Source organism: Nesoenas mayeri (assembly GCF_963082525.1).
Source record: "Nesoenas mayeri genome assembly, chromosome: 1".
NCBI lineage: Eukaryota > Metazoa > Chordata > Aves > Columbiformes > Columbidae > Nesoenas > Nesoenas mayeri.
In genome coordinates, this window is record NC_137541.1 from 2,904,597 (window position 1) to 2,919,565 (window position 14,969).

The 14,969-nt window shown below is 42.5% G+C and overlaps 1 protein-coding gene across 1 annotated transcript in view; it reads right to left on the reverse strand.

Annotated features, from left to right (window-relative positions):
- EXOC4 (exocyst complex component 4) overlaps positions 1 to 14,969 on the reverse strand; it is a gene marked incomplete at its 3' end in the record, with an annotated part of 427,875 nt that overhangs the window by 399,544 nt on the left and 13,362 nt on the right. The window contains exons 2-3 of the mRNA XM_080363326.1: positions 4,619 to 4,808; positions 845 to 1,039 (exon numbers count right to left, since the gene is read on the reverse strand). Of these exons, the coding sequence (XP_080219452.1) occupies positions 845 to 1,039; positions 4,619 to 4,808 (385 nt within the window). The remainder of the gene's footprint in view (positions 1 to 844; positions 1,040 to 4,618; positions 4,809 to 14,969) is intronic.

Genomic DNA, 14,969 nt, shown 5'->3' on the forward strand with positions numbered 1-14,969 from the left:
CTCATACAGGAGAGGTCAGAGCTGGATTCAGGACTCCACATATCAGGATTAAGTAGGGGGGAAGGATCAACTGCCTTGTAAAGTGATTAATTAGCAGTAGAAGACAGTTCCAGGAAATAAAGGATTGGAGCCTGGTGTAAAGTGTGCTTGTGAAGTTCAGAAAGAAGAGAATAAAGAGATTGTTATTAGAGAAGTTCAAGAAACTTCCACCTCTGCAAGACTGGAATTGAAAGGTATGCTTGTAAAAGAAATGGAACTGAAAAGGAAAAACACGAAGTGAGGGAGAAAAAGGATGAAGAAAGAGCTGTAAATAAGTAGGAAGGATCAAGAGTCCTGGTAAAAGACTTAAAGAAGACAATGAGAAGCAAACACACCTAAACGGTGAAAGACAGTCTCACCTCTGAATAATGACCAGAGCTGTGAATGCATTCGGGGACATGCAACAGCGGAGAAATAGGATAGTTCTTCCAGAAAAATGAGTTGGAAATAACTGATAAGCTATAAAGAAAGATGATGATGCAGGCAGCTCTCTGGGAAATTCATTTTAAAATCAAGCACCAGGTTGCAAAAGCCAAAGGAAATCTTCTGTGCAGATCAAATGGGTAAAGGAGAAAGCATCAGGACAAGCAAATACGGAAAAACCACTCTGGAAATCAAGGATCAAACAGGATGGAGACAGGAACCCTGAGACCAGTCAGGGAGGACCTAAGAAAACCAAAGGGAAATCCCAAGACAAGAAAGCAGCAAATGGCAAAGTAATGAGAACAAAACCACCACAGATAAAAGATCAGCTGCCCAGTGTGTTCCTGGTGTTACTGGGGCAGCACGAGGCACCACGTCTTACCAGCATGTCAGTGGCGTTGAGGTAGCGCTTGCTGGCCATGCACTGCTCCAGCTTCTGAGGCACCTGCTTGATGTTCTCGATCTCATCCAGCAAATTCAGGACGTGTTTGTGCTCAATCCCTTCAATCCACAGCTTGCGCAGCTCGTCCCGCTTGCAGTGCAGCAGCATCTTGCAGGACAGCAGGTTCTCCTTCACCTACAAGCAACACATCAAGAGATGAATCAAATCTGTCCCTCTACCCCGTGCTTAACACAGATCAGCCCTTTCCTACATTTAGCAGGAATTCCAAAAATATCTCAGGACAACCCAAGTCCCATAAATTTTGTGGTCATTCCTTTAGCTGAAGTGAAACAATACGAACACCAGAACTGCTGCCATCGTGAAATGGTTTTCAGTGCAGGTTCTGTAGCAGAAGTGAAAATTCAATCCAAGTACATAACGTGAACAAATGCAGGATCCTATTACTCATGACTAAAGATTTATTTGCATGTTTTCTAAAAATCAATTCGGTATTTTGGCATACAGCAAGAATCCAATTTTCAATGAAAGCAAATAAGCCACTACTAATTTTCCTGCTCCAAACATTTCCCATCTGCGTATCCAATCTTTTTGCACATCTCCTCCTTCGAGTCCTCATGTCCATTTCTTAAAATCTAACTATATAGAAGTACAATCATTTTCCTAATACTCCAAGCAATACTCATTTTCTTTTCTCTGGTTTCACCGGAACAAACAGCAGCTACATTACAGTTGGATTCAACATTTCTATTCTTTATCAAGGCCATTACATCACGCAGAGAAACACCTTAGTGTTTGCCATTCAGGTTTTTTTTGGAGCTTCACGCCATTCTTTCTAATTAGCAAAGACTCTACTATTTCACCCCATTCAGGAAACATCAAGAGATTTTCTTCTCCATCCTTTCTTCTCCATCACACAGCCAGCAATCCCTGCTTTCAAGTTCTCCCGATATCCTCTGGTAAGGTCAGTATAACCCAGCTTTTCTTGCATAATGCATATCAATAATACACATTAAAATGTGGCAGCAATTAACAACGCAGCTTCACACGTTGCTTTCACACCACTCTTGTTTTTGTGATACATTATGAATACTTAGGGTCCAAGCTTTTCTCAGGCTGAGCTCTCACTGAATTACACATGAATACAGGCTCTAACAAGTAGGTCCTTACATTTATTTTTAAATAATGAGCCTTCAAAGGCCTCCAGAAATCCCATTTCAGCTGCACTTTCTCCTTCCTTGTTCATCTAAAAGCAGTTAAAACATAAAAAAGCAAAACACATAGATCGACCAAAGCACAGACAATGGGTAAACACCAATAGCTACATAAAACAGACCCCATCCAAAGTCAGAACAGACTACGATTTCAATAAAATATCCCTTCTGAAACATCCTTCTGAAAAGAATATCGCAGAAAAACCCTCAGCCAACAGACCAGCTAATGGAATAGTGTCATAACTTGCTGCAAAAGCCAACCAAAACGCATATAAAACACATTGCAAACTTAATCCGTGTTCAATACTGTAAATTACAATGTTTCACTGACCTAGCGCAGCATCATGAGTGCTCTGGTGCTGCACGGAGCCAAATCCGGTCAGCAAAACAATCATGGGGTGAGAAGGAAGGACAAATAGTATCTACTTCATTTAGTCTTGCAGGAGCAATACCTCTAGTGCTAGATTCAAATCTAAGCCTTTCCCAAGAGAAATTTAGACAAGAATTGGCTACAAAAGGTAGATAAACAAAGGGATCTAGACTATCTAGCACTCCCACAACTGTAAACGCCCGTAGGATCATCCACCTTCCACGAGAGTGGAACACCAAAGTAAAGTCTGATAGCGTAATACAGATTGATGACAAACCAGATCTGGGGCCTCCCCTGAGATCAGGTCAAAGCTACTTCAATACATATCGACCAAAACTAATAAGAACACTGAAATACCAAAAGGTCCTTCAACCCTTCCAGTGATTGTTCCAGGCAGGACCAAAAGGTCACACCCCTACATGTTTGTTTTGACCTCTGAAAGCTCAGTACACTGTGTGAAAATAGGCCACTGGCTACCGTATATTTCAAATTTAGTACAATTGATCTTTGCTTTCAAAGTGCTGCACTTTGGACATAAATCCTAGAGTGAACTCTTGCCCTTGGAAAGCATCAGAATGGTTTAATTTTCTTTCAAAATGCTAAATTAATTTATAAAGTCAGAAGGGTCAGTACCTAACCCAGGAAGGGTAAAAGCCGACTGCTCCTAAAGTGCTGCTGGGAAAGGTTTTCAGCTGAAACATCCACAGAGCAAGGAATAAAACAGAAGCAATTTGGTGCCTAGTTTGCTAAGTTTGGGTATAATAAACCACACAGCGAGGTGGGACAGGAGCCCCAAGAACAGATCTATCACTGCACGGAGAGAGCAGATGGAACAAGTCAATGACAACGAGTGCCAGAGTTATTTGCTGGCAAGTTACCCAAGTGTGAGCACTCAAAATACAGAAAGATTTGGGGGCACGGGGTTCATGTACATTCACACAATATAAATGAGCTTGGAAATAACACCAAAATGCATGTTCGCTGAACAAAAAGCAAGCTGAAGAATCCCTCAGACTATTTAGGAGGTGGCTGGAGGCTGATATATTAAAATCTGAAGAGACTGGCCAGAAAGGCCATAGCTTAGCAGCTCTTGGGCTTCAAAAAGCTGATAGCAACATGTCCATAAAATAAATGAAAACTGATAACACAAAGCTTTCTACTTCATGTCCACCTCTTATTTTGCTTTTAATTACTTGTGTTCTCAGAAAGATCCTACAGAAAAGGGGTTGCCAGTAAGACACAGCCTGGGACCACTGCATTAGGATCAGACAGTCAGATCCCAGCCATGCCACAGAGCAACTTGAAAATCAAGCCTAGCTCACAATTAGTGGGTAACGGTGATTTCTCTAGTCATATTTTAGTTCAGAATGACGACAAGTAGCTGGAAAAATGAAGAAATAAAAGCTTAAAGTGGGATCTTACAAGACTACATTAATAATAAAAGGACAACACACAAAAAAAAGATGAGTTGCATACATTTGTACCCAGAGCACACACTACGACAGAGTGGTTGGGGTTGGAGGGACCTCTGGAGATCATCCAGTCCAACCCACCTGCTAACACAGGGTCACCAGAGCAGATCACACAGGAAGGTGTCCAGGCGAGTTTGAATGTCTCAGAGAAGGAGACTCCACAACCTCTCTGGGCAGCCTGGGCCAGGCTCTGGCACCTCAAAGGGAAGAAGTTTCTCCTCATGTTCAGATGGACCCTCCTGTGCTTCAGTCTGTGCCCGTTGCCCCTCATCCTGTTGTTGGGCACCACTGAACAGAGTCTGGTCCATCCTCTGACACCCACCCTGAAATATTTATAACCATTGATGAGATCCCCTCTCAGCTTCTCTTCTCCAGCTCAACAGCCCCAGCTCTCTCAGTGTCTCCTCATCACAAAGATGCTCCAGACCCCTCAGCATCTTTGTGTCCCACCGCTGGACTCCCTCCAGTAATTCCTTGTCCTTCTTAAACTGGGGAGCCCAGAACTGGACACAGAACTCCAGATGTGGCCTCCCCAGGGCAGAGCAGAGGGGGAGGAACCTGCTGCTCACACTTCTCCTAATGCAGCCCAGGTACCATTGACCTTCTTGGCAGCAAGGACACATAGTTGGCTCATGGCCACCCTGTTGTTAACCAGAACTATTGAGCCGCTGGAAACACAGATCTACAACGCAGATTTCACCTGTTTGATCTTGTTGCGCGAGTTGGTGATGCGCTCCGTGATGCTCTGGTAGGTGCGGATGGCTGTGGTGAGCTCGGTGTAGTGCTGGACGATGAGCTCATCCAAATCCCGGTCACATTTCTCATAAGCTTCTTCCAGGCGGCCTTTCTCAGTCTCCCGATCCTCAACATCATCGCTGGTAGATAAAGTCCTAAGGACAAAAAGAATAGAAAACAAATCAGGATATTTTCAAGTTATCTAGAAGGACTGGAAGACTCTGCCTAAATTAAGTGGTACCTACTCCAAAGCAGTCCCCCTATTAGTCTGTACGCTCATGTGTACACAGACACACACTGAATGAAGTTTATTGCTGGTAAACATGTGCCTCATGTTCAGTAAAAAACAACGTGCTTCAAGAAAATAATTAAAAGAACACAACCATTGTGTTTTATTATTTCCCCAATTTTCAGATGTTTTAGACCTTTAATACTACACGATGGGATTTATGAAAATGTAAAGTTTCCTATTAATTATCACATTTCCAAAGTGTTATTTATATGGTCACAGTATATCATATGAAATACATCCTGATTTATTACTTACAAAGAACTATAAAGAAGAAATTCATTAGATCCAGGGACTATTGCAACTATTTGCCAGGAGTGCTGCAGTTACCACCACTTACCTGCCAAAACTGCACTAGAAATACCACACGGACATAGCAAATGCATCCAAAACCTACCCATGCCTTCCAATAGTCCATCTGCTTTCAAACATACACCAGTGCAGCAAAGAATTGTCATTATTACCCCTCCTCATTTATTTTAGCTTCTGAATAACATCTAACATGATTTTTATTTTTACATCGATACAGTTTGAGATTCCAACGAAACATCTGAAAATTTAATGACACTGGCAAAGGAAACTATGTCTTGGTGTCACAATTTCTGAAATTTACACAAGAATCAGCATAATCTTCTCTTTCTCCCTCTATTTCTTCACCCGTTTCACCCCTTTGAGGCCCATCCTGCCACTGGATCCAGATGCCAACACCTGGAGTGACTCGATCAACACTAACAGAAAGACCCAGGAGACAGCAGGAGCTAAAAACACATATTCTTATATATCCTACAGTACATAGCACTCAAAGCATCCTGAATTTCCCTCTACCTTGGAAATACAGGTATGGCCCATAGAGGTTTCTGTTTTAAATCACCAATATAGACATTGAAAACTGTATATCTCATGGTACAAAGGAGATCAGTTACAGTGGCCATGACCTAAACACTGATATATCACAACCTTAAGAAGCAGGGATGCATTCTGTAGCTCTATTAATAATTTCTGTACCACTTTAAAGAACTTGACATGAGAAAATAAGCAAAAATAGCGTTTCCTTTTTAAATAACTGCATACCAAGTGTTCCACATCATATGCTGGAACATAATGAAACAATCACAACTTGCAAAGAAATCCAGAGCATCTACTCACTGGAAGTGATATACATTGAAAACTACAGCCAGTAGACATATAGGAAGTTGCTTCATTTAAACCACAGGATTTGAGGCCTCTGAACTGAGGCACCACCTTAAGATGGACACTGAAAAAGCATAAAAATAGTAAAAGACTAAACCAGCCATTGTTTCCAACCCAAAAGACTGAGAACAAAATGCAACCAGGGCAGGAGAAAACGACGAGGGTTTTTTTTTTCTGGATTTCTTAAGCTGTTTGTGTGGGAAAAGGTCAAATAGTCGGAAGGAGACAAAACAGCCATTGCTGAACGCTGCTGCCATCATGGCTTTGACTTGGGGTTTGGTGAAGCAATGAGGTCCAGTCAAACTAAACGCCACATATCCTGCTGGCAAGAAAAAAGATAAATATCATTTCTATTGCAATAACAGTCCCTTGTCCTCTACAGAAAAAGCTAAAAGGCCAGTGAGAACTGCTTCAAACCATTGAAAAATACAAAGGAGAGAAACCTATTTCCTTATGGTTTATTGAAGAGTATTCAATGACAATAAGCAGGACAGAAGAAGAGTTTGGAATGGATGGATTTATCTGAATTCCTCAGTACCACTGGGAAAGTTGTAGAGGCTCAAGTGCAAAATCAATGTCAGACACCCCTCCAAAATTTACAGTTCACTGTTTTTTCCCTGCAAAGAAAATCACCACCATCTATTTTATAAAGAAAACAAAAAAGCCATTTCACAGGGGATCCCGATTCCAGAAAGAGCAGCTAAGAAAACTCAAGTGAGCAAGGAAATCTGTGCTGCCATATGGAACACGGCACCAGAGGACAGGAGCATACACACACTTGTCCTACTCAACTGTTACACCAAGGAGGACAGTGGAATTACAGCCAAAATATGTCCTACAACCCCCTAAAAGACGACAATGTACCCGAGCGATGTGTTTTATTTTATGCGGTTTTAACACCCCTTTTCGCTTTCAGATGGTGGTGGCAGAAGGTTATAACTGATACCACATGGAAAAGAGAAGAAATCCTCTTTCTTTTGTTGCGCTGCAGACTATCGGCATTGGTGCCTTACACCCCCCTCCCAAATACCAAAAACTGCACATTTTAGAGAGGATTTGGCTGTACCTCTCACACAAAGATCACACCGAGATGAGAAACCCACTCCTCACTCCAATGAGGATGGAGTTAAATCAGGTACTAAAGAAACACCCAACACCTGTTAGCAGAGGTCACATAAACATTTCAGGTTAAGTGGTATATAAAGATGTGCTAGAAAGCAAAACTAAGCACACAGTTAAAGCAATAGGATTAAACATCCAGTGCTTGTGCTGCTCTTCAGCGAGACCTGGGCAAGCTGGAGCACTGGAGAGGGAAGAACCTGATGAAGTTCATCAAGGGCAAGTGTAGGGTCCTGCACCTGGGGAGGAACAACCCCAGGCACCAGTACAGGTTGGGGTGGACCTGCTGGAAAGCAGCTCTGCAGAGAAGGACCTGGGAGTTCTGGTCAACAACAAGGTGACCATGAGTTACCAATGTGTCCTTGCGGCCAAGAGGCAAATGGTAACTGGGGTGTGTTAGGAAAAGTGTGATCAGCAGCTCAGGGAGGTTGTTCCTCCCCCTCTGCTCTGCCCTGGGGAGGCCACATCTGGAGTTCCGTGTCCAGTTCTGGGCTCCCCAGTTTAAGAAGGACAAGGAATTACTGGAGGGAGTCCAGTGGTCGGATATGAAGATGCTGAGGGGTCTGAAGCATCTTTGTGATGAGGAGACACTGAGAGAGCTGGGACTGTTCAGCTGGAGAAGAGAAGCTGAGAGGGGATCTCATCAATGGTTATAAATATCTCCAGGGTGGGTGTCAGAAGATGGACCAGACTGTTAAGTGGTGCCCAACAACAGGTTGAGGAGCAATGGGCACAAACACAGGAGGGTCCATTTGAACATGAGGAGAAACTTCTTTCCTTTGAGGTGCCAGAGCCTGGCCCAGGCTGCCCAGAGAGGTTGTGGAGTCTCCTCCTCTGAGACATTCAAACCCGCCTGGACACCTTCCTGTGTGATCTGCTCTGGTGACCCTGCGTTAGCAGGTGGGTTGGACTGGATGATCTCCAGAGGTCCCTTCCAACCCCAACCATCCTGCGATTCTGTACCTCTAAGACACAGTGAGGTTGGGGTTCCTGCTACAACAGATGAACAGAAAACGTGCAACAAGGTTTCAGGAAATAAATCACCCTCCATTCAAGCTCATGCAGATGAATACATTTTCTTTCTCCAAAACCATTTATTTTTGCTAAAAGAATCTTCTTCAGCATGGTTACTCCAGACACCAAGGTATAACCTTTTTAGGAACTGACATATTGTTTGAGTCTCAAGCTGAACAATATTGCTTGTCTGGGTAGTTAATGAAAACATCGATTCTCTCTAAGTTGAGTTATGGATTGCAGGAGAATCGTGAATTGCTACAGACAATTTAGAAGCAGAACCATATCATGGACTAGAAAAGTTTTTAGTTTTAATTAAACAAAATCCAATTTCCAAATCCTTGATTTTCCAAAGCTGTTCAAGCTTTGGCTCGAATCCATCTGCAATGCCAGTAGTTTGTTAAAGAAGCTGAAGACCCATCTCCAAGGCTCAAGCTACACCATTAATGTCAGCAGATGCCACGAACCTTTTCCCACTCTCCATCAAGTTCCTGCACAACTTCAGTTTCCCAACACCTTCCAGTCAACTGCATATTTTAAACAGAATCACATTGTGCTGCCCCATTGTTGTTGTCCTTGTAATTGAGAGTAACTTGCACTCTATAGGAAAAATATTTTTCATGGAAAACACTAGAAATTTGCACAGCCCAATCACAGATGTTGACAAAGCCTGAGGGAGACGTACAACTGGACCTGGATCTTAGAAACCACTGAACGTGTCAAAAGGACAAAGCCCGTATAGCTGGAAATCAAAAGCATTGGGAGATACCACAAGCTTATTCCTACAGAAATGATACAAAAGACAATGACTAACAACGTATCAATTTTGCTATTTGCTTAGATATATAATGTACATTTGTTGCCACCTTCAGCAGAATAAAGAAGCTTTAGGGGAGGAAAAATATCCATCTGGCTGAGCACTACACACCCTTTCAGTCAGTCAAGACTCCGAAGGTCTCATCTTTTCCACCCACAACACAGCCACTAGTAGCATGAAATTATCACCAAACATAAAAAAGAAAAGGGTAACAGGATCTCAGCCTGACTTCAGGAACCTCAGCAACATACACTGGGAATGTAGTTGCCAATCAAGCCTTTTTCTATAGTCACAGTTGCCTGAAATATTAACTTCATAGGCAGCAGTAGCCCAGAGAAGAGCAGGACAAAGGAATCACTCATGTGCTGCATAAAATCTTACTATGTCCATACTTGGAGTGCTACGTATGGTTCTGATCTCCTCTTTCTTCTTCTGCCATTGGAAGGGCAACTCGAACAAGGGATGGGATGAAGCAGCTGTTCTCCACACAAATGCCAAGGCCAAGACTCTTTGGTTTGGAAAAGAAAAGGCTGAAAGGAGACATGACTGAGGTCTGCAGGAGTCAGAGTAACAAATAACATACGCAAAACCGTTTTTCATCAAATCATAATGTCACGGAGGTACCCCGAGGTTAGTTTAAGGGACAACAGGGTCCAAAACAACTTTTATAAAACTGGTCAGAAGCAGAGTTTTAGCACTCCAACAGTGACTTAAATACAGGTTCAGATATCAGTTGAGGAAAATTATTAAGGGGCAGCAACTAATACAACAGGCGGTCCACAGAGCACGTGGCTTCACCCAAAACAATGTCGGAGCCAGCCCTGAGTCCAAGACGAATACACACTTGCCTAAACATGGGGCAGGATTACTTTTTAAGAGTTACACGTACTCATAGTGAATACGGAAAGTGTACACTCGCGATTCCGCGAGAGTAAACTTATAATACACTCGTAATCCTGCGAGGGTTAATTTACTTACACGTGCAAATGTGCACGGAATATTACACGTGCTTATGTGGAAGCACGGGAGGAAAATACACTCGCGATTGTGCGAGGAAATAATTTAAAGTACACATGCAAATGTGCATGGAAAGTTACACATGCAAATGTGCACAGAATACATGTATATATATATATATATATACATACTCGCAATCCTGCGAGGGTTAATTTACTTACACACGTGGCAGCAAGGCAAGAGGAGTCTCAGTCCCGGGGAGCAGGGAGGCCGTGGCTCCTGGTGGCAGTGGCCAAGCTCCTGCTCCGAAAGACCCGCGACAATGGGCCGAGTCTCAACAGGAGTCCCATTTTATACTGGCGAATCAGACCTGACTGTAGGCATTCTAGAAGCTTCTCTGCATCCCCACACTGGCTGTGGGTGCCCCTGAGGCCTCCAAACATCCCCCACACTAGTCACAGGTTCCCAGCGACTCACTGGCGCCTCAGCACTCTCTTCTCCTAACAGCCCTGGCCAGGGTGCTCTGGGGCCAAACAAAAGAAGCTGTTAGCCTCACTTAATAGAAAGGAAGATGTGCCTACTCCTTCCATGATGAAGGAGGGAGGGGGAGAAAAGGGGGGGTTTGCATTCTGCCACACATACACTACTAGAACTAGTGCTACTTGTTGAGACTATCAGGAGATCACTTTAAGAACAGATAAAGCACATTGGGAAGGTAACTCCAAAACCTTGCTGCAGAAACTCAGGCTCATAGCATTAGTGGGTTCAGAAAAAGGACTCAAATGTATTCACAGGCAACAGGCCAAAACAAATACTGAAAGAAAGTAACTGCATTGAATCCTCCAACATCCCAAACTCACGAAGTGCAGACACCAGGGAAATACAGACGCACTGGAAACCAACAAGTGGCCAAAGCTGCATTGCCCCATGTCCCTCCTATTTTGTATTATCACTATTGGAGACAAAGCACCAGTCTGGAGGAACCTCAATAGAAGTGGCCTCAAGTTGTGCCAGGGGAGGTTTAGATTGGATATTAAGAACAATTTCTCCCAAAAAAGGGCTGTTGGGCATTGGAACAGGCTGCCCAGGGCAGTGGCAGAGTCACCATCTCTGGAGATGTTTAAAAGGCGTTTAGACAAGGTCCTTAGGGACACAGGTTAGTGCCAGGGGAGGGTTAGTGCTTGGACTCCATTACCTTGATGGCCTCTTTCAACCAAAATGACTCTGATTTCTTTGGTCTCATCCTCCAGAAGACTCCAGTACTGGAGACCACCTGAAGCTGAGTAGCATTTTGGAGGTGCTGTAAGTCAAGTTACCCAACTTCCACAAGAAAACACAGACAGCACATGCCAACATGGGACTTGGCCTTCACCCTACCAGGATATTTGAGCATCCAAACCTGCAAGAAGACAAGATCACCATGATCCATTCAAGCAGAGTTCCAGGTGGGACCCCTGTGCTGCCAGGCAGCCGGAGGGGGAAGAAAGGCAGAGCTTAACTTGAATGAAATGCTGCTTTGCAATTCCCCAGGATGCTCTCACCAAGGAGAAGACCCAATTAAGTTTACTTAAAATGACTTATTTTTCCAGCCTGTGATCCCAACCTGCAAGGCTTGAATTCAAAGGAAGTTCCAGGCTCCATTATTGCCGTGTTCCAATACTTCCAGCTGGCTCTGTCACAGCTGCTAAATCTTCCCAGAATTAGCACCTGTACCGGGAACCTCTTGTTTTCTTTAATTACCTGTTTGGGGAAAATATCGTAGAAACAATCCCTAAAAATCTCATATTCATATTTTGACCAGAACATTTACCTATATTTACAGCCCTCTAGTCTGTTCTAGTGTAAAACAAAAGGATGACTTACTACACAGAAAGGGATAAATAATTCTACACCTATTTGTCCCTTACAGTTCTTTTTTCCCCTCCACCCACATTCGTTTGCCTTACATACCTGTGGATTATTTCTTTATGAATGGGATAGAGTTGAAATCACAACCAAAGATCTGAATGGGAAAAGCAGGGACCACTTCTTCATTTACTTTACTGACAGACCAGCCTGTGTGATCCATCCAACCATCATGCAAAGAACCAAAGGGCACTGAAGACAAAAGCAAACCCTTTCTTTTAATGGATGTGAATAGCAATATATAAATAAGTAAGAAGCTGTTTCAAGCTAAAATGTCAGAAATAAGTGTGCTGTAAGACTAAGAACGCCTCTTCTGGACTGTGGGGTTTTTTTTAATGTCACATTAAAACTTTTCCGAGATGACAATTTATATGTTCAGCCACCATGGCTGTAACATATAAATTTCTGCAACATATTCCAAAGCAATACAAGTACTTACAAGTTCATACAGCCAGCAGTAAGACTCCTCTACTCATCTTCTTAAATCACTTTATCAATCACATGAGCCCTCACTTTACTTATTAAAACCAAACCTCACCACCTTCTCTCTACTCCATTAATTCATTATCATGTATATATTCCATTCCTTCAAGAAATACATTAAATCCTTCAAGTCTAGCAGTAACTACAAAAAGGAGCCATGTCACTTGGCATTTGAAACATTACCTTGTACACCTGAATTCCTACCTAAGGCCCTTGGTACTGGAGTCATTTATTTTTCTTGCTCTGCACAGAAAAAAAAAAAAGCAAAGCAAAGAATACTTATTATTCTGGAGATTATGTATTTTCCTGCTAACACTGCAGAAAAGCCAAGGGCATCTTTGCTTGTTTCAGTTCTATTAAAATGTGTAGCAAGGAAGAAAAGTCAACACACTGTTTGCCAAATAGAAAGGATCAAAATGGCCTGGGAAGCAAAGTCTGCAGAAGGAACTTTGAAGGGGGAATTACAAAACACAACAGGATTCTGAACCAGTGATAAATATCCATTAGCTTCTTCAAACTCCCCAAAAAACAAAACAGATGACCAACAGAAGGAACATCAGTTTAGATATGGAGTGCATGTGGGTGATGAACTCAGTGGGGATCTCCAGTTGGGTTCCCTGATCACTTCACTTGTTCCTAAATGAGAATCCACCTCCCCGTACGATACCTGCAATTTGTACTTGGCAGCTGCATGGCTGCGTGTGCCTGTCTCATTAGCGAGAGCTCAATAGGATTAGACTCATTCCAACTGGATGTTAGTCTGTTAAGAGACATTTTTATGCTACAGTAAAACTGAAATTAATTGAGCCAAATTCTCATTGACTTTTGATTTTACATAGTTAAAAACACAGATTACACAAATGCAAAACACTTCATTCACTGCAGTCACTTCCACATAGGGAAGACGGGATAGAGGAGACGGCAGGATTGTGTCTGATCATGTTTTTATTATGTACAATGTATTTAATACAAGAATAAAAACCAGCCTTCTAGTTCCCCTGAGGTCAGTGAATTTCCACTGGAATTAAATGAATTTTAAAAGTCCATTAAGACCATTCATTTGGGTAAAATTTGATCTGTGGATCACAAGCATTATTCCACCATGCAACTCAACAAGCATGGGGAATAGGTAGAAAAACTTCTCCAGGGGTCCTGCAGCTCTGTCCTTCTGCAAGATGTCCAAAGCCTTCAACTACAATAGTTCACAAAGACAGGGACACCTAGTTTCCAAGCATAAATATATAAGAAAAATGTACTCACACTAATGAAAATAATTGCTATCTCTGTCTCTTCAAGAGGCTGCACCTGTGCAGAACACTGAACGAGATTCCTCCTTCCTCAGCACCACAGATCAAGGAACAACGTCTCAGGTGTGTTGGCATAAGTAGAATCCAAAAGTATGTTAGAATGACCCCTCACCTGTTGCTCAGCAGCAGTTTGGTGGCCATCAAAAGCTAAAGAGTAATTCAAAACACTGGCAGGCAAGATTTGTGACTATGGATGCTCAGCTGTAAATGCTCAACATGGTATTTAGAAGCAGTTGCAAAACTGCTGTTGATAAAACTTCTCTCTTCACAGACATGAAAGCCCCATTTTTGTCTGAGCAGCAAAATGAAATGTTTCTCTCACTAAAACGTTAAGGAGGTTTGAGAAAAATCACACATCCCATTTTTATAATGCAGAAAATGCTACGTAGTATAGCTACTATTTCCCATAGTAAATACATAGAGTGCTTTGAAAATGCAACACATTAAGCAGGGATGAAAGAATCAACATAATTAACATGGCCCCTGCAACAATTACCACCACACTCCATACACAATATAACAAGTTATTCTCATACTGTGGACTTTGTGTTGCTTTTTACTTTGTGTTTTGACAAATCAATGTTCTCCACAGACCTACCCAAGGTACCCGGACTGCAGAACTACCACATCATCAACTCCGTAAATTTACACGTCCAGGCTGATGTATTAATTTGGAGAGGAAGAGAATGAAAACAAAAAAGGCAAACTCTCCAGCATTCAAACACACGCAACAACAAAACACAGCAGGCAGATGGTGTAAAAGGACAGAAAACGAGCCATAATTTCCTCACAAGCTAATAAATGCCTTTCATTGTTGTGAACTGAAAGAGCACGATGTTTACTAAGCTATTCAAGAGCTTAAGAAAACAAACACCCTTGTACCACACATCATGTGGCACAACAGAGAAGTGCAGGATAGAAAAGCTGCAACGAGATATCAGCTGCAAAACTAGGAAATAATTCACCTCCCTTCCTAACACTTTATTCTGGAGCTTCAAACACACTCCAGCCCCAAAAGGGGATTTAACACCGAAGCTCCCAGCACCACGGGAAACACCACAAATTCTTCTTTATTCTGTGTAACAACCACGTTCCCTTAAACACACCAAATTACTACAAAATAAGCTTTAATGCTAATTTAATGCACAAGCAACTCTTACAACAAGTTTCATGTAAATGAGAAGAGCCATGAGGCCAGCGACTAAGAAACCCTTTTTCTGGGGCATCCCACAAC